Genomic DNA, 12504 nt, shown 5'->3' with positions numbered 1-12504 from the left:
ATGTCTGCGACAGGGAAGACCATGAGGTGGCCAGGGTGATCGGGGCGGGGAGGAGGGCCTCCCTAGGACAGCCGCTGCAGCCACCGCCCACCCCACCCTACCCCCGCCCTGCCCCACCACCCGATTTCTCCCCCTATGCACCAATGTATCTCCTGGCCAAGAGAGAAACCAAGTCCTTCCATTCAAACACCTGCTGCTTGTCCTCAAAGTCCGTGAAGTGCCCAGAAGGACTGCCCATCAGCTCAAATCCTGAAACGCACAGGGGGTAGCTGCCCCACTACCCAACACACCAACCCCAGCAGGGCTACATCTCCCCAGTGCCCCCTTCAGTCAAGTGCTGAGATACCACTACCCACCCGGGACACAGAATGGCAGAAAACAGGGTCACTACTCACCGGGGAGGAGCTGGTTCTCCATGAGGAGGTCCAGGAATGCATCCAAGTGGGTGAAGTTGTACATCAGTCCCTGCCCAGATGGCTTTCTGTGGAGGGAAGGTCAGTACTGGAGAGAAGCAGTATTTCACCACACTCTTTTTTGTTTGTTTGTTTGTTTGTGTTTGTTTGTTTTTGTTTTTCGAGACAGGGTTTCTCTCTATTGCTTTGGAGGCTGTCCTAGAACTCACTCTGGAGACCAGGCTGGCCTCGAACTCACAGAGATCCGCCTGCCTCTGCCTCCCGAGTGCTGGGATTAAAGACGTGCGCCGCCAACGCCCGGCTTCACCACACTCTTGATCAGAACTAGGACCACGTTTAAGCATATAGGTGACCCCCACGTTCCCAGGGAGACCCAGGCTTCTAGATGGGCCTTCCCTTTGAAAAACAAAAACAGCACTGCGAAAAGTCTGTCACAGCATGTACAAGTCTGTACATACTATGTACAAGCGCGTGCACATAGAACCCCACACTAAGCCTTAAAGACACTGGATATTTGGGACTAGGGAAGCTTCTACCACTCATAGGGAAATATGAGTGTGTGTGTGTGTGTGTGTGTGTGTGTGTGTGTGTGTGTGTGTGTGTGCATGAAACCTTCAAGAGATCAAGTAGGGCCCAGGTCAGTCACCACACTGAGGTGGGAGGGACAGGGAGGTTTTATAGGAAAGGCGTAAGATAGGGATGGGGCAGGGAGGTGATGAGACATCTTAAAGACAGCTGACATGGGGACAGGGGTATGGGACAGCAGCCAAGCAGAGACTGTTAGACACGACCCTCATCCCCTACACTATCAGAGACCAAAACTCCAAATCTGACCCAACAGTCCCTTTCCCTGTCTCCATACTAAGAAACAACATGGATGGACAAGAAGACACAGGGCTTCCTCGATCCATACTGAGCCCTTTCTTATAAGGGCTCAGTTTCTGAGAGGCTGGATCTTTATCAAAACATCACAAGCCTGGCAAAGGGGAAACGTCAGAGCGAAAGGGGAAGATGACCAGGGAGAGGAAACCACTCGGAAGAGGTAATCAAAGATCTGCCAATCGATGGCATGAGCCTGTGATGAGACTATCTGTGGAATAAGCAAGCACAAAGGCCCTTAAATAGGAGCAAATTAATGGTGGCCAAGCAGTAAAGGCAGCTAGCTGGCCTGGAGCAGAATAAAGGTGCAGAGCCAGGAACGGGGTTACACGGGGGCTTGTGACCACATGAGGATGGGATATGACTTGGGTCACACAACTCAGCAAAATAGGAAACCTGTAAGGTGGTGATCAGAACAAAGGTCCTGGTGGTGGCTGATTGAGGTGGAAGCAGGAGACGTCAACAGGAATGAAATGAGTGATGCCAGGAGAGTGTCTACTGTCAGGTCTGAGGTGAGCTCAACAGGACAACTGCATGAATTTCAGCACACTGATGCTTGGGGCTGCCTCTGGCTTAAAGTTCTGGGGAAGGGATGCAGAGAAGACCTGAGGGCTGAATATGCAGCCTAGGTAGCTTGAAGGCACCAGCCAACAAGTACAAGGTGTCAGTCCTGCCAGGTTCTGAGAGTTTACTAAAGACACGTTGCCCCAGAGATATGTAACATGGCTCATAGGTTTATCTGGGGTGGGATGGTAGGTCAGAGACAGTTTCTACTGTGTGTGATAGAACCACCTCTACAAGAAGCGTCAATTCTAGGCACATCACATTGGCTACTGCCACCAAATTCAGGCCCTGCTTCTCCCAGTCTGCCCTCTGTGCCTGTTGTATGGGAGCCGCTGCCTAGAGCTACAAAACAAGACACGCTTGGCCCTTTCCCTTCCTACCCAAACGGTCAAGACCTGTTGCAAACAAACACAATCTAACAAGCACTTGGATAAAGATTAAACACATGTTCCAAAGTCCCAAGTTGTTGGGGTCAGTTAGAAGCTGTCACCAGCTCCCCGTTTTCACAGACCAGGCAGAGCAACAGGGCTGTTTCTGAGCTAGAGTCTTTCACATCAGAGATGTCCCAAGACTGCAACCTTGTATGGACCTGACTGTCTGCCTGATATCCCCGTCAGCCTCAATAGTGATGCCTGCCAGACCATCCAGATGCCCCCCATGCCCAGGAATCCTTTGTCCTCACTGGGAATTAGTTCCTTTCTGCCTGCTGCCTTGGAGGGTGATGGTGTTAAAGATCCTAAATTGGGGAGGGGACAAGTCAGTGAGGTGAAGTGTAGGGAAGTCTGCCATCTGCAGAGCGGCCTGAGCCATAGCCCAGCGGCTCCAAAGGTGCAGCCACACTAGCAAGGCCACACAAGGGCCCTTTCATTCTGGGCCTCCGCCCGCTAGAAGCGGAGCGCATGCGCTTAGAGGATGAGGCCCGCAGCGGCTGGTGAGTGCCTGGGTGAGAGCGGGGGAACCTGAGCCGGCTGGGAGGCGGAACGCACCTGCAGAGGTGTGCACCAGTACCCGGGCTGCACCAAGGTCGGTGCATGCAGCAGGCTTGGGAGGATCCGGGGAGAACACGGTCTGTGGACGCCGACTATGCAGAATGCCAAGCGGGATGGGGGTGGTGCGTGGAGCTCGGAAACGCTCAGAACCGGCTGAAGCCCCAGAAAGATGCGAGCCTCAGAAAGGTGCGAGCTCGGCCGAGTTTTGGGGCAAGACATTCTGTTTGGTCCATCATTTTCAACTGCTGGACAGGGTATAATGTTTTCTTCCCAAATAAAATGTATCCAAGATTTAAATGGTGGATTTAGAAACAAAAGAAGGAAATCACTGAGCCGCATAGGGAGACCTATGGGCCCCATACCCCCCTGCCCTCTATGTGTCCAGCAGCAAGCCAAGAATCCTGCAGCTCAGTGGGCACATTGGGACAGCGGGCCTGGTCACACCCATTGCAGCACCACCCTGAGCGCACAGAGCTGTAGAGGCAGAAGAATGAGTAGGGCAGGGAGCTGATGGCAAGTCATGGAAGACATGACTTCACCTACATTTCAATTGGCTGTGGACACCCGGCAGGCAGGGTGAGAGTGGAGGATGGGGGGTGTGAGGTAAGGCCCAATCCCTCCCACGCGGGGCAGTAGAGAAGGGAGGGACCATTCCTACAAGGTTTTCTTTGCTTCGAAGGGAAGGTGAATGGGCCTACCCTCTCCTTCACCCCAGCACCTCCGTCTTTACAGGTGCATCCATTCCGCAACTTCAGCTCTGCCTTTCTCAAAGATGTAGCAACAGCACATTCCCCAGGGGCCCCTCTGTGGACAACTGGGTAGGCTATCACTTTATGGCACCCCCAGTAACTATCCCCACCACCACTAAAGGAGCCTTTTATCTGACAAAAGAGGAGCTGCTCTGACTAGTCCCACCACACCCATTCATAACTGCTCCTGTAAACCACATTTCCCAACTGCTGTGCAAACAGTGGCTCAGGGCTTGTTGTAAGGGAAAAAGGAGGCCCAGTCCTACGAAGGTAGGGCATAACAAGTTAAGACCCTGGGGCCCTAAATAAGTTCTTCCAGGTACAGCACACCCACTTGGGGAGATAGGACAGCATCCAGGTGGGGATCCTGAGAACAAAGGCGGAGGAATATCTAACCCACAGAGCATCCAGCCCTGCCTAGTCTCACAGTCAAGGCTTCCCACTTTGCCCATCCCACCCACACTCCATTTTCATTTTACCCACAAGCAGGGTGTTGGCCAGGCCTGTGACGGCCAGAAACTGGACCGCCAGGCTTGCAGATGTCCCAAAGGAGTTGTCCAACCTGTGAACTGGAAGGGACTCTGAATTCTTATTGTCTCCTGACCTGGAGGAATGGAGTCTCAAGGTCCCAGCTGGTTCTGCAAGACAACTGTTGATCCCAAGCCCCTTCTCAAGAGCCTGGTGGATAAGAGCAGCAAAGGATACAGTTTCACTTTGTCCGGTCCTAAGGCAAACTGCCCACTGTGCGTGGGCCTGTGGAGACAGCACACCAGCCTAGCTGGGCCTTCCAGCCATAATGAAGGGACCATCTCCAGGATGGGAAGGTATCCGGGTTACAGCAGCCCACAGAAGAGAACTACTTACTCTCAAGCACGTGTGAGAGACTCGTTGTGGGTCTGAGGTTCTGACCAGCCTTACCGAACTTAGAGGCATTCCTTAAGTCTGAGGGCACTGCTTAACTGTGCTAATGTTAAGGGGCCATTTGTCTATAGGCAAATCCCATGTCCTGCAGAGGTACATGGGGGCCGAGTACCTGACCATGATCACAGGTGGTCAGTACCAGGAAGGAGAGGAAAAGAAGGCACGGGGGGGGGCAGGAACCGAGGCCAATCCAGGATCCCTGCCTCCAAGGGAAGAACACGCCTGTCTTGATGCTGACAGTCCTTGGGCTGTGTACAACGCAGGCGTGTGTTCACTCACTCAAGTATGCACACACAAGCAGTAGCCTTGTGCATATACCCCACACAGAGACATGGAACAGAGACTGAGCTTCAGCCTGCCCCAGTTACAACAGGCTCCATGAAGGTAGACACAAGAGAACCAGCATCTGGGTAGGTGGAGTCGGCTGTACATGACCCCAGAACCTCATAGATTAAGCGTTTTACTTGGATCCTCTGGGGACTCACACCCAAGCACCCTGCCTCACCACTCCTGTCCCCACCTCCTCTCTCTCCTAACGAGACAGAAGCTGTTGCACCTGGAGCACCCACCCCTTCTGCAGAGGGGTGTTTATCAGAGGCCCACATAACCATAATTATTTGTGAGCCTCTGATTATAGTACAACTCGCCGGATTAGCTCACCGGATTAGACGCTCAGGTAACACTCATTTGGCGGGAGAAACCCATGACTCAGCTATTTGAGGAGTAAATAATTTAACAGCAAGCCCAGCACATTATTCCCACAGGTCAGTCTCAGAAGTGCCTGCCAACCTTGTTCTCCGCCTGTTAACAGAAGTCAGAGTGATCGGAAGTTCAGCCCATTGCAGTCCCTGGATATCGCAAAGCCTACAGAACCAGCCAGGTGTCCCAGGTAAGAACCGTCCCTGTACCCAAACAACAGACCCCAGAAGATGTGGCTTACTGGGCAGAGGCAGGAACCTAGACTGCTATTTCTCTGGGGACTGCTCAGATACAAGGCAGGTGACACTTAAAGTCCCTCCTCCACACACACGAGCCCCTAAAGACGTGGGGTGAGCCCCGGAGTGTCCAGTGGCTCTTGTGTATCATTGTTCTCATGTTCCTCAAGAGCTAGGATGCCTGAGAGACCACGCTATCAGGGAAGCTGCTGTTCTAGTACCCAAGCCAGGCACAATGGGCTCCAACAGTCACCACCGTGTCCTGAGTCCCAAGGGAACAAGGACTGTTTGATTAATATTACAAACAAGTACTTTGGAACCTGTAAACAGGACCCAAGGTCACCACGTGGTCAGCATGGCCTGAGAACCAAGGCAAGGTCAGAAGGGGCTAGGGCAGCTAGGCCAAAGGTGGACATCCGTGGAGCAGTGGTTGAGCCTCTGAGAAGAGGCTCGGCACTCGGAGTAAGGGGCATACTAGTTCCGGAGCACACTGGTGCCTGGCAAGGCACCCTCTAAACCCATGGGGAAGGGTGTCACAGACCGGGGGCCCCAGCACACACAATATACAAGGCCTTCTGCCAACCGCCAGGCCCATGGTGTTCACAGAACAGGTGATGGCTTAGGAGAACTCGATGTGGAAGTGAGGTGACTGGCAAAGCCGCTTGCCAGACCAGATGGATGGAGCTCAAGCTCAGTCAAACATGCATCAGCCTCTCTTGTCCCTGGCCTGGGCATATGTGGGTGTCCTTGTCCCTTGTCTCGGTGGGTGACCTTCAGAATGCTCTAGATGGGCTGAATTAGGTAGACCACAGGGCACAGCTAGGGCTGAGGCTGGGTAGAATGGCTCCCTGAAGCACACTGCTGTCACGAGTACTCGTACCATAAAACTAGCTTTCGGAGCTCAAGGCTTCACATCCATCTACACAGAAAAGCGAGCCCTTGATGGAAGGACGACCTCTGATGTCTGGTGCCTGTGTCCGAGTGGACAAACACTCGCTGGGAAGCTGGCTCATAGGCTCCGAGAGCCTGAACTCCTAACCCATGCCCATTCTCCCTTGCAGGTTGGCCAAGGAGCCTGGGTGTGACAGGATGGATGCTTCTCCTGAGCCCCAACAGAAGGGTGGGACACTGGTGCTGGTCCGACGGCAGCCCCCTGTGTCCCAGGGCTTGCTGGAAACCCTGAAGGCCAGGATGAAGCAGAGCTGCACCTGCAGTACGCCGTGCGTTCAGGCTCTGGTGCAGAATCTGTTTCCTGTCACACACTGGCTGCCTCAGTACCGCCCTAAAGAGTACCTGGCGGGTGACGTGATGTCTGGTTTGGTCATCGGCATTATCCTGGTGCCACAGGCCATAGCCTACTCCCTGCTGGCTGGGCTGCAGCCCATCTATAGCCTCTATACTTCCTTCTTCGCCAACCTTATCTACTTCCTCATGGGCACCTCACGCCATGTTAACGTGGGCATCTTCAGTCTTCTGTGCCTCATGGTAGGTCAGGTGGTGGACCGAGAACTCCAGCTGGCGGGTTTCGACCCCTCCCAGGATTCTCTGGGGCCTAGGGACAATGGCAGCACCCTCAACAGCTCAACTGCAACTCCGGTGTTTGAGCTACAGGACTGCGGACGGGACTGCCATGCCATCCGAATCGCCACTGCCCTCACTCTGGTGACTGGGCTTTATCAGGTGAGGAGCTATCCGCATGGCAAGCAGGCTAGCCGGCTCGGTCTTTAGGGCACCTAAAGGCGCTTGCCATCGTCACCATGAGAAGCCTAGAGTCCTGTGGAGGAAGAATCCTTCAGACTCAGAGAGAAAACAGCACAGCAAGGGCAGAGGTGGAGCACAGGCCTAGGTACCAGAGGGACATAAGTCACAGAATGGAGGGATATGTGGGGCGTGGGGCTGGCCTGGCCAGCTGTGGTCTTAGTAGGGCCACTGGGCCAGATGTGGCCATGGTTCAGATAAGCTAGACTACAACCCCAACGTCCACCTTGGCTTTCTGACTTGGGCAGGACCCAGGAGTAGACACGCATTCCCCTGGCCTCCCCACACTTGGCGCTTTCCTGCTGACCTTGTCTTCCCTATCCCTCTTGTCTGCTCTGTGGCTGCTCAGGAGGGGTCTGGGTGGACAGAGCTGTGTGCTGCATACAAGGCACAGAGGAAGGACCTGCCTCCTTATGCCTACAGCCCCGATTCTGAAACCAAACCAAATTCCTGCATTCAGGGGAGTAAGCAAGGGCAGAAACCAGGCTCTGAGCTGTAACCCTAACCCTTTTGGGCTATATCGATGCTGGCTCCCGTCTCACGGCCTACAGAACTGACTTTACTTCCTCTACAGGTCCTCATGGGCGTCCTCCGGCTGGGCTTTGTGTCAACCTACCTCTCACAACCACTGCTTGACGGTTTTGCTATGGGAGCCTCCGTGACCATCCTGACTTCTCAGGCTAAACACCTCCTGGGTGTGCGGATCCCTCGGCACCAGGGCCCAGGCATGGTAATCCACACGTGGCTGAGCTTGCTGCACAGTGTGGGACAGGCCAATATCTGCGACGTGATCACCAGTGCCGTGTGCCTAGGAGTGCTGGTAGCAGCTAAGGAGCTCTCAGACCGCTACCGACGCTACCTGAAGGTGCCAGTACCCACAGAGCTCTTGGTCATTGTGGTGGCCACACTCGTATCCCACTTCGGACAGCTCCATACTCGGTTTGGCTCAAGTGTAGCTGGCAGCATTCCCACGGGTTTTGTGGCCCCGCAGGTACCGGACCCTAAGATAATGTGGCACGTGGCCCTGGACGCTGCGTCCCTAGCACTCGTGGGCTCAGCCTTCTCCATCTCGTTGGCAGAGATGTTTGCTCGCAGCCATGGCTACTCCGCCCGCGCCAACCAAGAGCTCCTCGCCGTGGGCTGCTGCAACGTGCTCCCCGCCTTCTTCCACTGTTTCGCCACGAGTGCGGCTCTGTCCAAAACCCTGGTGAAGACAGCCATTGGCTGCCAGACACAGCTGTCCAGCGTGGTCAGCGCCGCCGTGGTGCTGCTGGTGCTGCTGGTGCTGGCTCCGTTGTTTCACGATTTGCAACGGTGCGTGCTGGCTTGCATCATTGTCGTCAGCCTGCGTGGGGCACTGCGCAAGGTGAAGGACCTCCCACAGCTATGGCGGCTAAGCCCTGCCGACGCGCTGGTCTGGGTGGCTACTGCAGCCACCTGCGTGCTAGTCAGCACTGAAGCTGGGCTGCTAGCTGGGGTGTTCTTCTCGCTGCTCAGCTTGGCAGGCCGCACACAGCGTCCACGGGCTGCCCTTCTTGCCCGAATTGGAGACTCAACCTTCTATGAAGACGCTACTGAGTTTGAGGGCCTCCTGCCCCCACCTGAGGTGCGAGTGTTCCGTTTCACAGGCCCACTCTACTACGCCAACAAGGACTTCTTCCTGCGGTCACTCTACAGCCTCACGGGACTGGATGCGGGGCGTTCAGCCACCAGGAAGGAGAAGGGCCCCGAGGTAGGTGTTGATGGCCAGGATATGGGTTCAGTGAGCAGTGGGGCTGGGCTGGTGATACCCCTGGCATTTGGTTTCCACACAGTGGTCATTGACTGTGCACCGCTGCTGTTCCTGGACGTGGCTGGCATGGCCACACTGAAGGACCTGCAGAGAAACTACAGGGCCCTGGACATCACCCTGCTCCTGGCTTGCTGCAGTCCCTCAGTGAGAGACACACTGAGGAGAGGGGGCTTCCTTGGGGAAGACCAGGGAGCTGAGGATGAGCTGCTGTTTCCCAGTGTACACAGTGCTGTGGAGGCTGCACGAGCCCGCCGTGAGGAGCTGGTGGCTTCTGACTCCGCCTTCTAGCAGGACCAAGACCCATGCACACAAGCCAGCACTGAGCTCCTTTGCAGGAGTGATATGAAGGATGGAGTCATTATTAGAGAGATATACCCTTCGACCATCTCTGCCAGGGAACATCTAGCCAAGGAGTCCAAACATTCAGTGATTGACACCCCTCTACCTCTGAGACCACTGCTGCCTCCTGGTGCCTATTCAACCCTGGGGACGCGCGCGCGCGCGCGCGCGCACACACACACGATCCCTCAGCCAAGGCAGTGCCCAGTTGGATATTCTGTGCTACCCTCTTATCTGAAACAGAGTCCTGCTAATTGGGTGGCCCTCCAAGATGACAAAAGGACACTTTCCCTCCCCCCACCCCGCACTACCAGGTATCAGGTATGAACTGAACGTATCAGCCAAGGGGCGAGGGTCTGAATTTCCAAAAGGCCTTCTCAAGCCCGGTGCTCATCTTGGTTGGGCCCTTGCAAAGGCAGTCACCTGCCCCAGAGCAGATGGTCCAGTGTCACCGTCTATGGTGATATGACTGATATAACCCCAAGCTGACCTTCAGGCACTATGTCCCTACACAGCTTATACTGGTGACCACAATGTGACACAGGCATGGTGTAAAGCCAGGCACAGTAGATACCGACCCCATTCTGTACTCTAAGAAACCCTCAAAAGGAAACCACCTGTGCCCCATCCAGGGGCATAGCCAAGCCGACCTTCCCCTCCTCTTCCGCCCAATAGGATGCTTCTAATAGGAAGCAAAGTCCCAGCCCTGTGCCCTGCCTCGATGCTCCTTAACCCCACAGCCCAGCGCTGTACTCCACAGCTGGCCCGACAGGGTCGGATCCACCGACTCGGCATCTCTGTAAGACAGGCTCAGACCAGCAGCAGCTCCCAGGGCACCCACCTCAGCATCACCCACCTGGCTGTAATGAGATCCAGCAGCCAGTGTATCCGGACCTGTTCGATGCCACTGTGAGGGACGGCACCTATGTAGGCAAGGTTCAGTTGCTGGTCCCAACTAAGGTCGTACTGGTAAGCCTGGTCATGAGGCAGTGGGGGGCTGGGGACAGGACAAAGAAGTGCCGTGTTTATCCTATGCAGGGGCCTGCGTCAGACCAGGTTCTACACAGTTAGCCCGTGACTTCCAGGCCCTCGCAGAGGGTTAGTTAGTGTGTCTCTCCACATTCTATGATGAAGTAGCCCTTTCACCAGGGATGTTCTACAGCCTTGTCTTTGGAGGGTGGGCTTCAGCGGGACACAGTACTATACTCTAATAGGATTCCTGCCTGCCATAGAAGAGGATCTGCACATTCCTAGAGAGACTTGGAGGTATTCAGAAACCAAGTCTGGTCCAACACTCGAGATCAGGTCTTGGTACTTTGGGGGAGAGTCCTAGGTTCTGCCGAAGCACCAATCATGATCCTATAGCCTGGGTACCGTGCTCTTGATCCCTGGGAGCCATTCCAGGAAAGTAGAAAGCCCGTGCCACACCCTGAAGGAAGGAGTTTGGTCTTCACTCCTGAAGAGTCCAGGAATGATGGGCAGAGAGCCCAAAGGTGTGATGAGAGGAACCCAGGGGACAAGCAAGAGGCTCTCCTGGACTTGGCAAGAGCGTGTGGTGGGCCTCACCAGAAGCCGGTGCTCCTCCAAAAGGGCAGCAGAGGCCTCAGAGGGCGGGCTGCATCCACACGCACCAGGTATGGGGTCTCAGTCAGAGCCAAGGCCTCCGCCAAGAACGCAGCTAGAAACGCCAGCGTAGCGGAGAGGAGATGCGGGGGACGCATGGCTGAGGTGTCCCGGCGCTCCCGATCTGCAAATCTTTGGGTCCCGGTAGCAGCGGTTCCGCCTCCGGGTAGCGCCCCACGTGATCGCTCGCCGCCAGGCCCGGGAAGGACAGACCCCAGCACGCGCCGCCTCTTCCCCTAGCGAGTTCCGCCCAAGCCGCCGCGTCTCAGACGCTCCAAACGCCGAACCAACACTGGCAGTGCTTGGAAAAACCCTGGCCTTGAGCGTCTCCGTGAGGCCATTATTCTTGGCGATGTCCGGAAAGGTCTCTCTGGAGGCCGATCGGAGGTCTGAAAAGCAAATCAGACACAACTTGTGAGTCTCGTGAGGAGTGGAGGAAAAGAGCTGTACCAGAAGATGGCGCTGCGAGACTGCTCCAAGGATTGGGTTTGAGGAGAAAGTCCAGCGCTTGAGCAGAGTGGATCTATGCCTTTTCCTGAAATGGTGCTGCTGTAAGACAGGCGTGGTCGGAGACGCTTCTAGTGACAGCCAACGGTCAATCCTGGATGTCTGTGAAAGGCGGGGCTGATAGTGCAAGTCTTTAAGATTTGAATTGTAGCCCGGCGGTGGTGGCGCACGCCTTTAATCCCAGCACTCGGGAGGCAGAGGCAGGTGGATCTCTGTGAGTTCCAGGACAGCCTGGTCTACAAGAGCTAGTTCCAGGACAGCCTCCAAAACAATACAGAGAAACCCTGTCTCGAAAAGCCAAAAAAAAAAAAAAAAATAGTGATAGCATAGCATCAATGTTGGTCACTCACAACACCAAACAGAAGTGATTGGGATAGCCTGAACCACATAGCAAGATGCACTAAAAGATCCAAAAGACAAGTGGGGGTAAACATCACCCCGAGCATTCTAGAAACAACGCAAAGACAGGAAATACCCCAGAGAAAACTGCTAAAAGGTTGAGTGGAGCATTTTAAGTAACCTAAACTGTTGAAGTAACACTAAAGAGTCCAGGCTGGAACTAAAGAGGGAGCCAGCAGTGGGGGGGAGATTGTTTCAGACTAACCTTCCTTAGAACAACCAGTGAGGGCAGGATCCTTGGGGATCACAGCTTAGGAAATAGTTTCAATCATGGAAGTAGTGGCCAAGAAGCTGTGAAATTGGGACAGTCTTACGGTGGTTGTGGGACAGAAGCTGAGGGTCAGGCTCAGCACATTATAGGACTAAACTCTGAAAGTGAAGGTGATACAGAAACTGCATTGTCCTCCAGGAACTGAAGTTCAAATCTCCCCATGTCCCTGAGTGAGTGGAGGTTAGTATACTCCACCTGACAGAAGAGGACATATTCCCGCCACTCTAGGAAGCTCAAGCTAATGAACGCTAATGAATCAACAGTGTGTGATTAACTGGTGCTGGAATGGATCCTGGGTCAGGAAAAGATGATTAAGCTCACAGAAAATGTACTGTATGTTGCTCAATAAAATTCTGTCACTCGCA

At 54.6% G+C, this 12504-nt stretch overlaps 2 protein-coding genes across 11 annotated transcripts in view; one reads left to right on the top strand and one right to left on the bottom strand.

The window, feature by feature from the left end:
* Positions 1-11487, bottom strand: part of Idua (alpha-L-iduronidase) — an 18043-nt gene extending 6556 nt beyond the window's left edge. For 2 of the 9 annotated variants that reach the window (XM_040733622.1, XM_040733623.1), the window contains exons 1-4: positions 10906-11487; positions 10181-10336; positions 396-481; positions 142-249 (exon numbers count right to left, since the gene is read on the bottom strand). In XM_040733622.1, the coding sequence (XP_040589556.1) occupies positions 142-249; positions 396-481; positions 10181-10336; positions 10906-11060 (505 nt within the window). In that variant the 5' untranslated portion in view covers positions 11061-11487. Of the gene's footprint in view, positions 1-141; positions 250-395; positions 482-1688; positions 2774-2842; positions 4701-7824; positions 7964-10180; positions 10337-10905 lie in introns of those variants that run through there. The other 7 variants (XM_040733620.1, XM_040733621.1, XM_005077415.4 and 4 more) reach the window with 6 other exon arrangements.
* Positions 6492-12504, top strand: Slc26a1 (solute carrier family 26 member 1). 2 transcript variants are annotated; one of them, XM_040733619.1, is made up of 3 exons: positions 6492-7130; positions 7783-8940; positions 9023-9162. In XM_040733619.1, exons 1-3 carry the CDS (start codon positions 6492-6494, stop codon positions 9077-9079), a joined length of 1854 nt encoding a protein of 617 aa, XP_040589553.1. In that variant the 3' UTR covers positions 9080-9162. The 2 variants fall into 2 exon arrangements, with proteins under 2 accessions (XP_040589553.1, XP_012974053.2); XM_013118599.3 differs by having other exon boundaries at positions 7783-12504.

The sequence above is a fragment of the Mesocricetus auratus genome, unplaced genomic scaffold (assembly GCF_017639785.1).
Source record: "Mesocricetus auratus isolate SY011 unplaced genomic scaffold, BCM_Maur_2.0 Super-Scaffold_100031, whole genome shotgun sequence".
NCBI lineage: Eukaryota > Metazoa > Chordata > Mammalia > Rodentia > Cricetidae > Mesocricetus > Mesocricetus auratus.
This window is presented reverse-complemented; position numbering and strand designations above follow the sequence as displayed.

Excerpts from the sequence above, each read along its gene's own strand:
- Slc26a1 (XM_013118599.3), top strand. The coding sequence starts at position 6,492 with ATGCCCATTCTCCCTTGCAGGTTGGCCAAGGAGCCTGGGTGTGACAGG. Across the intron at positions 7,131-7,782 it reads TGGTGACTGGGCTTTATCAG|GTCCTCATGGGCGTCCTCCG; the intron begins GTGAGGAGCTAT and ends CTTCCTCTACAG.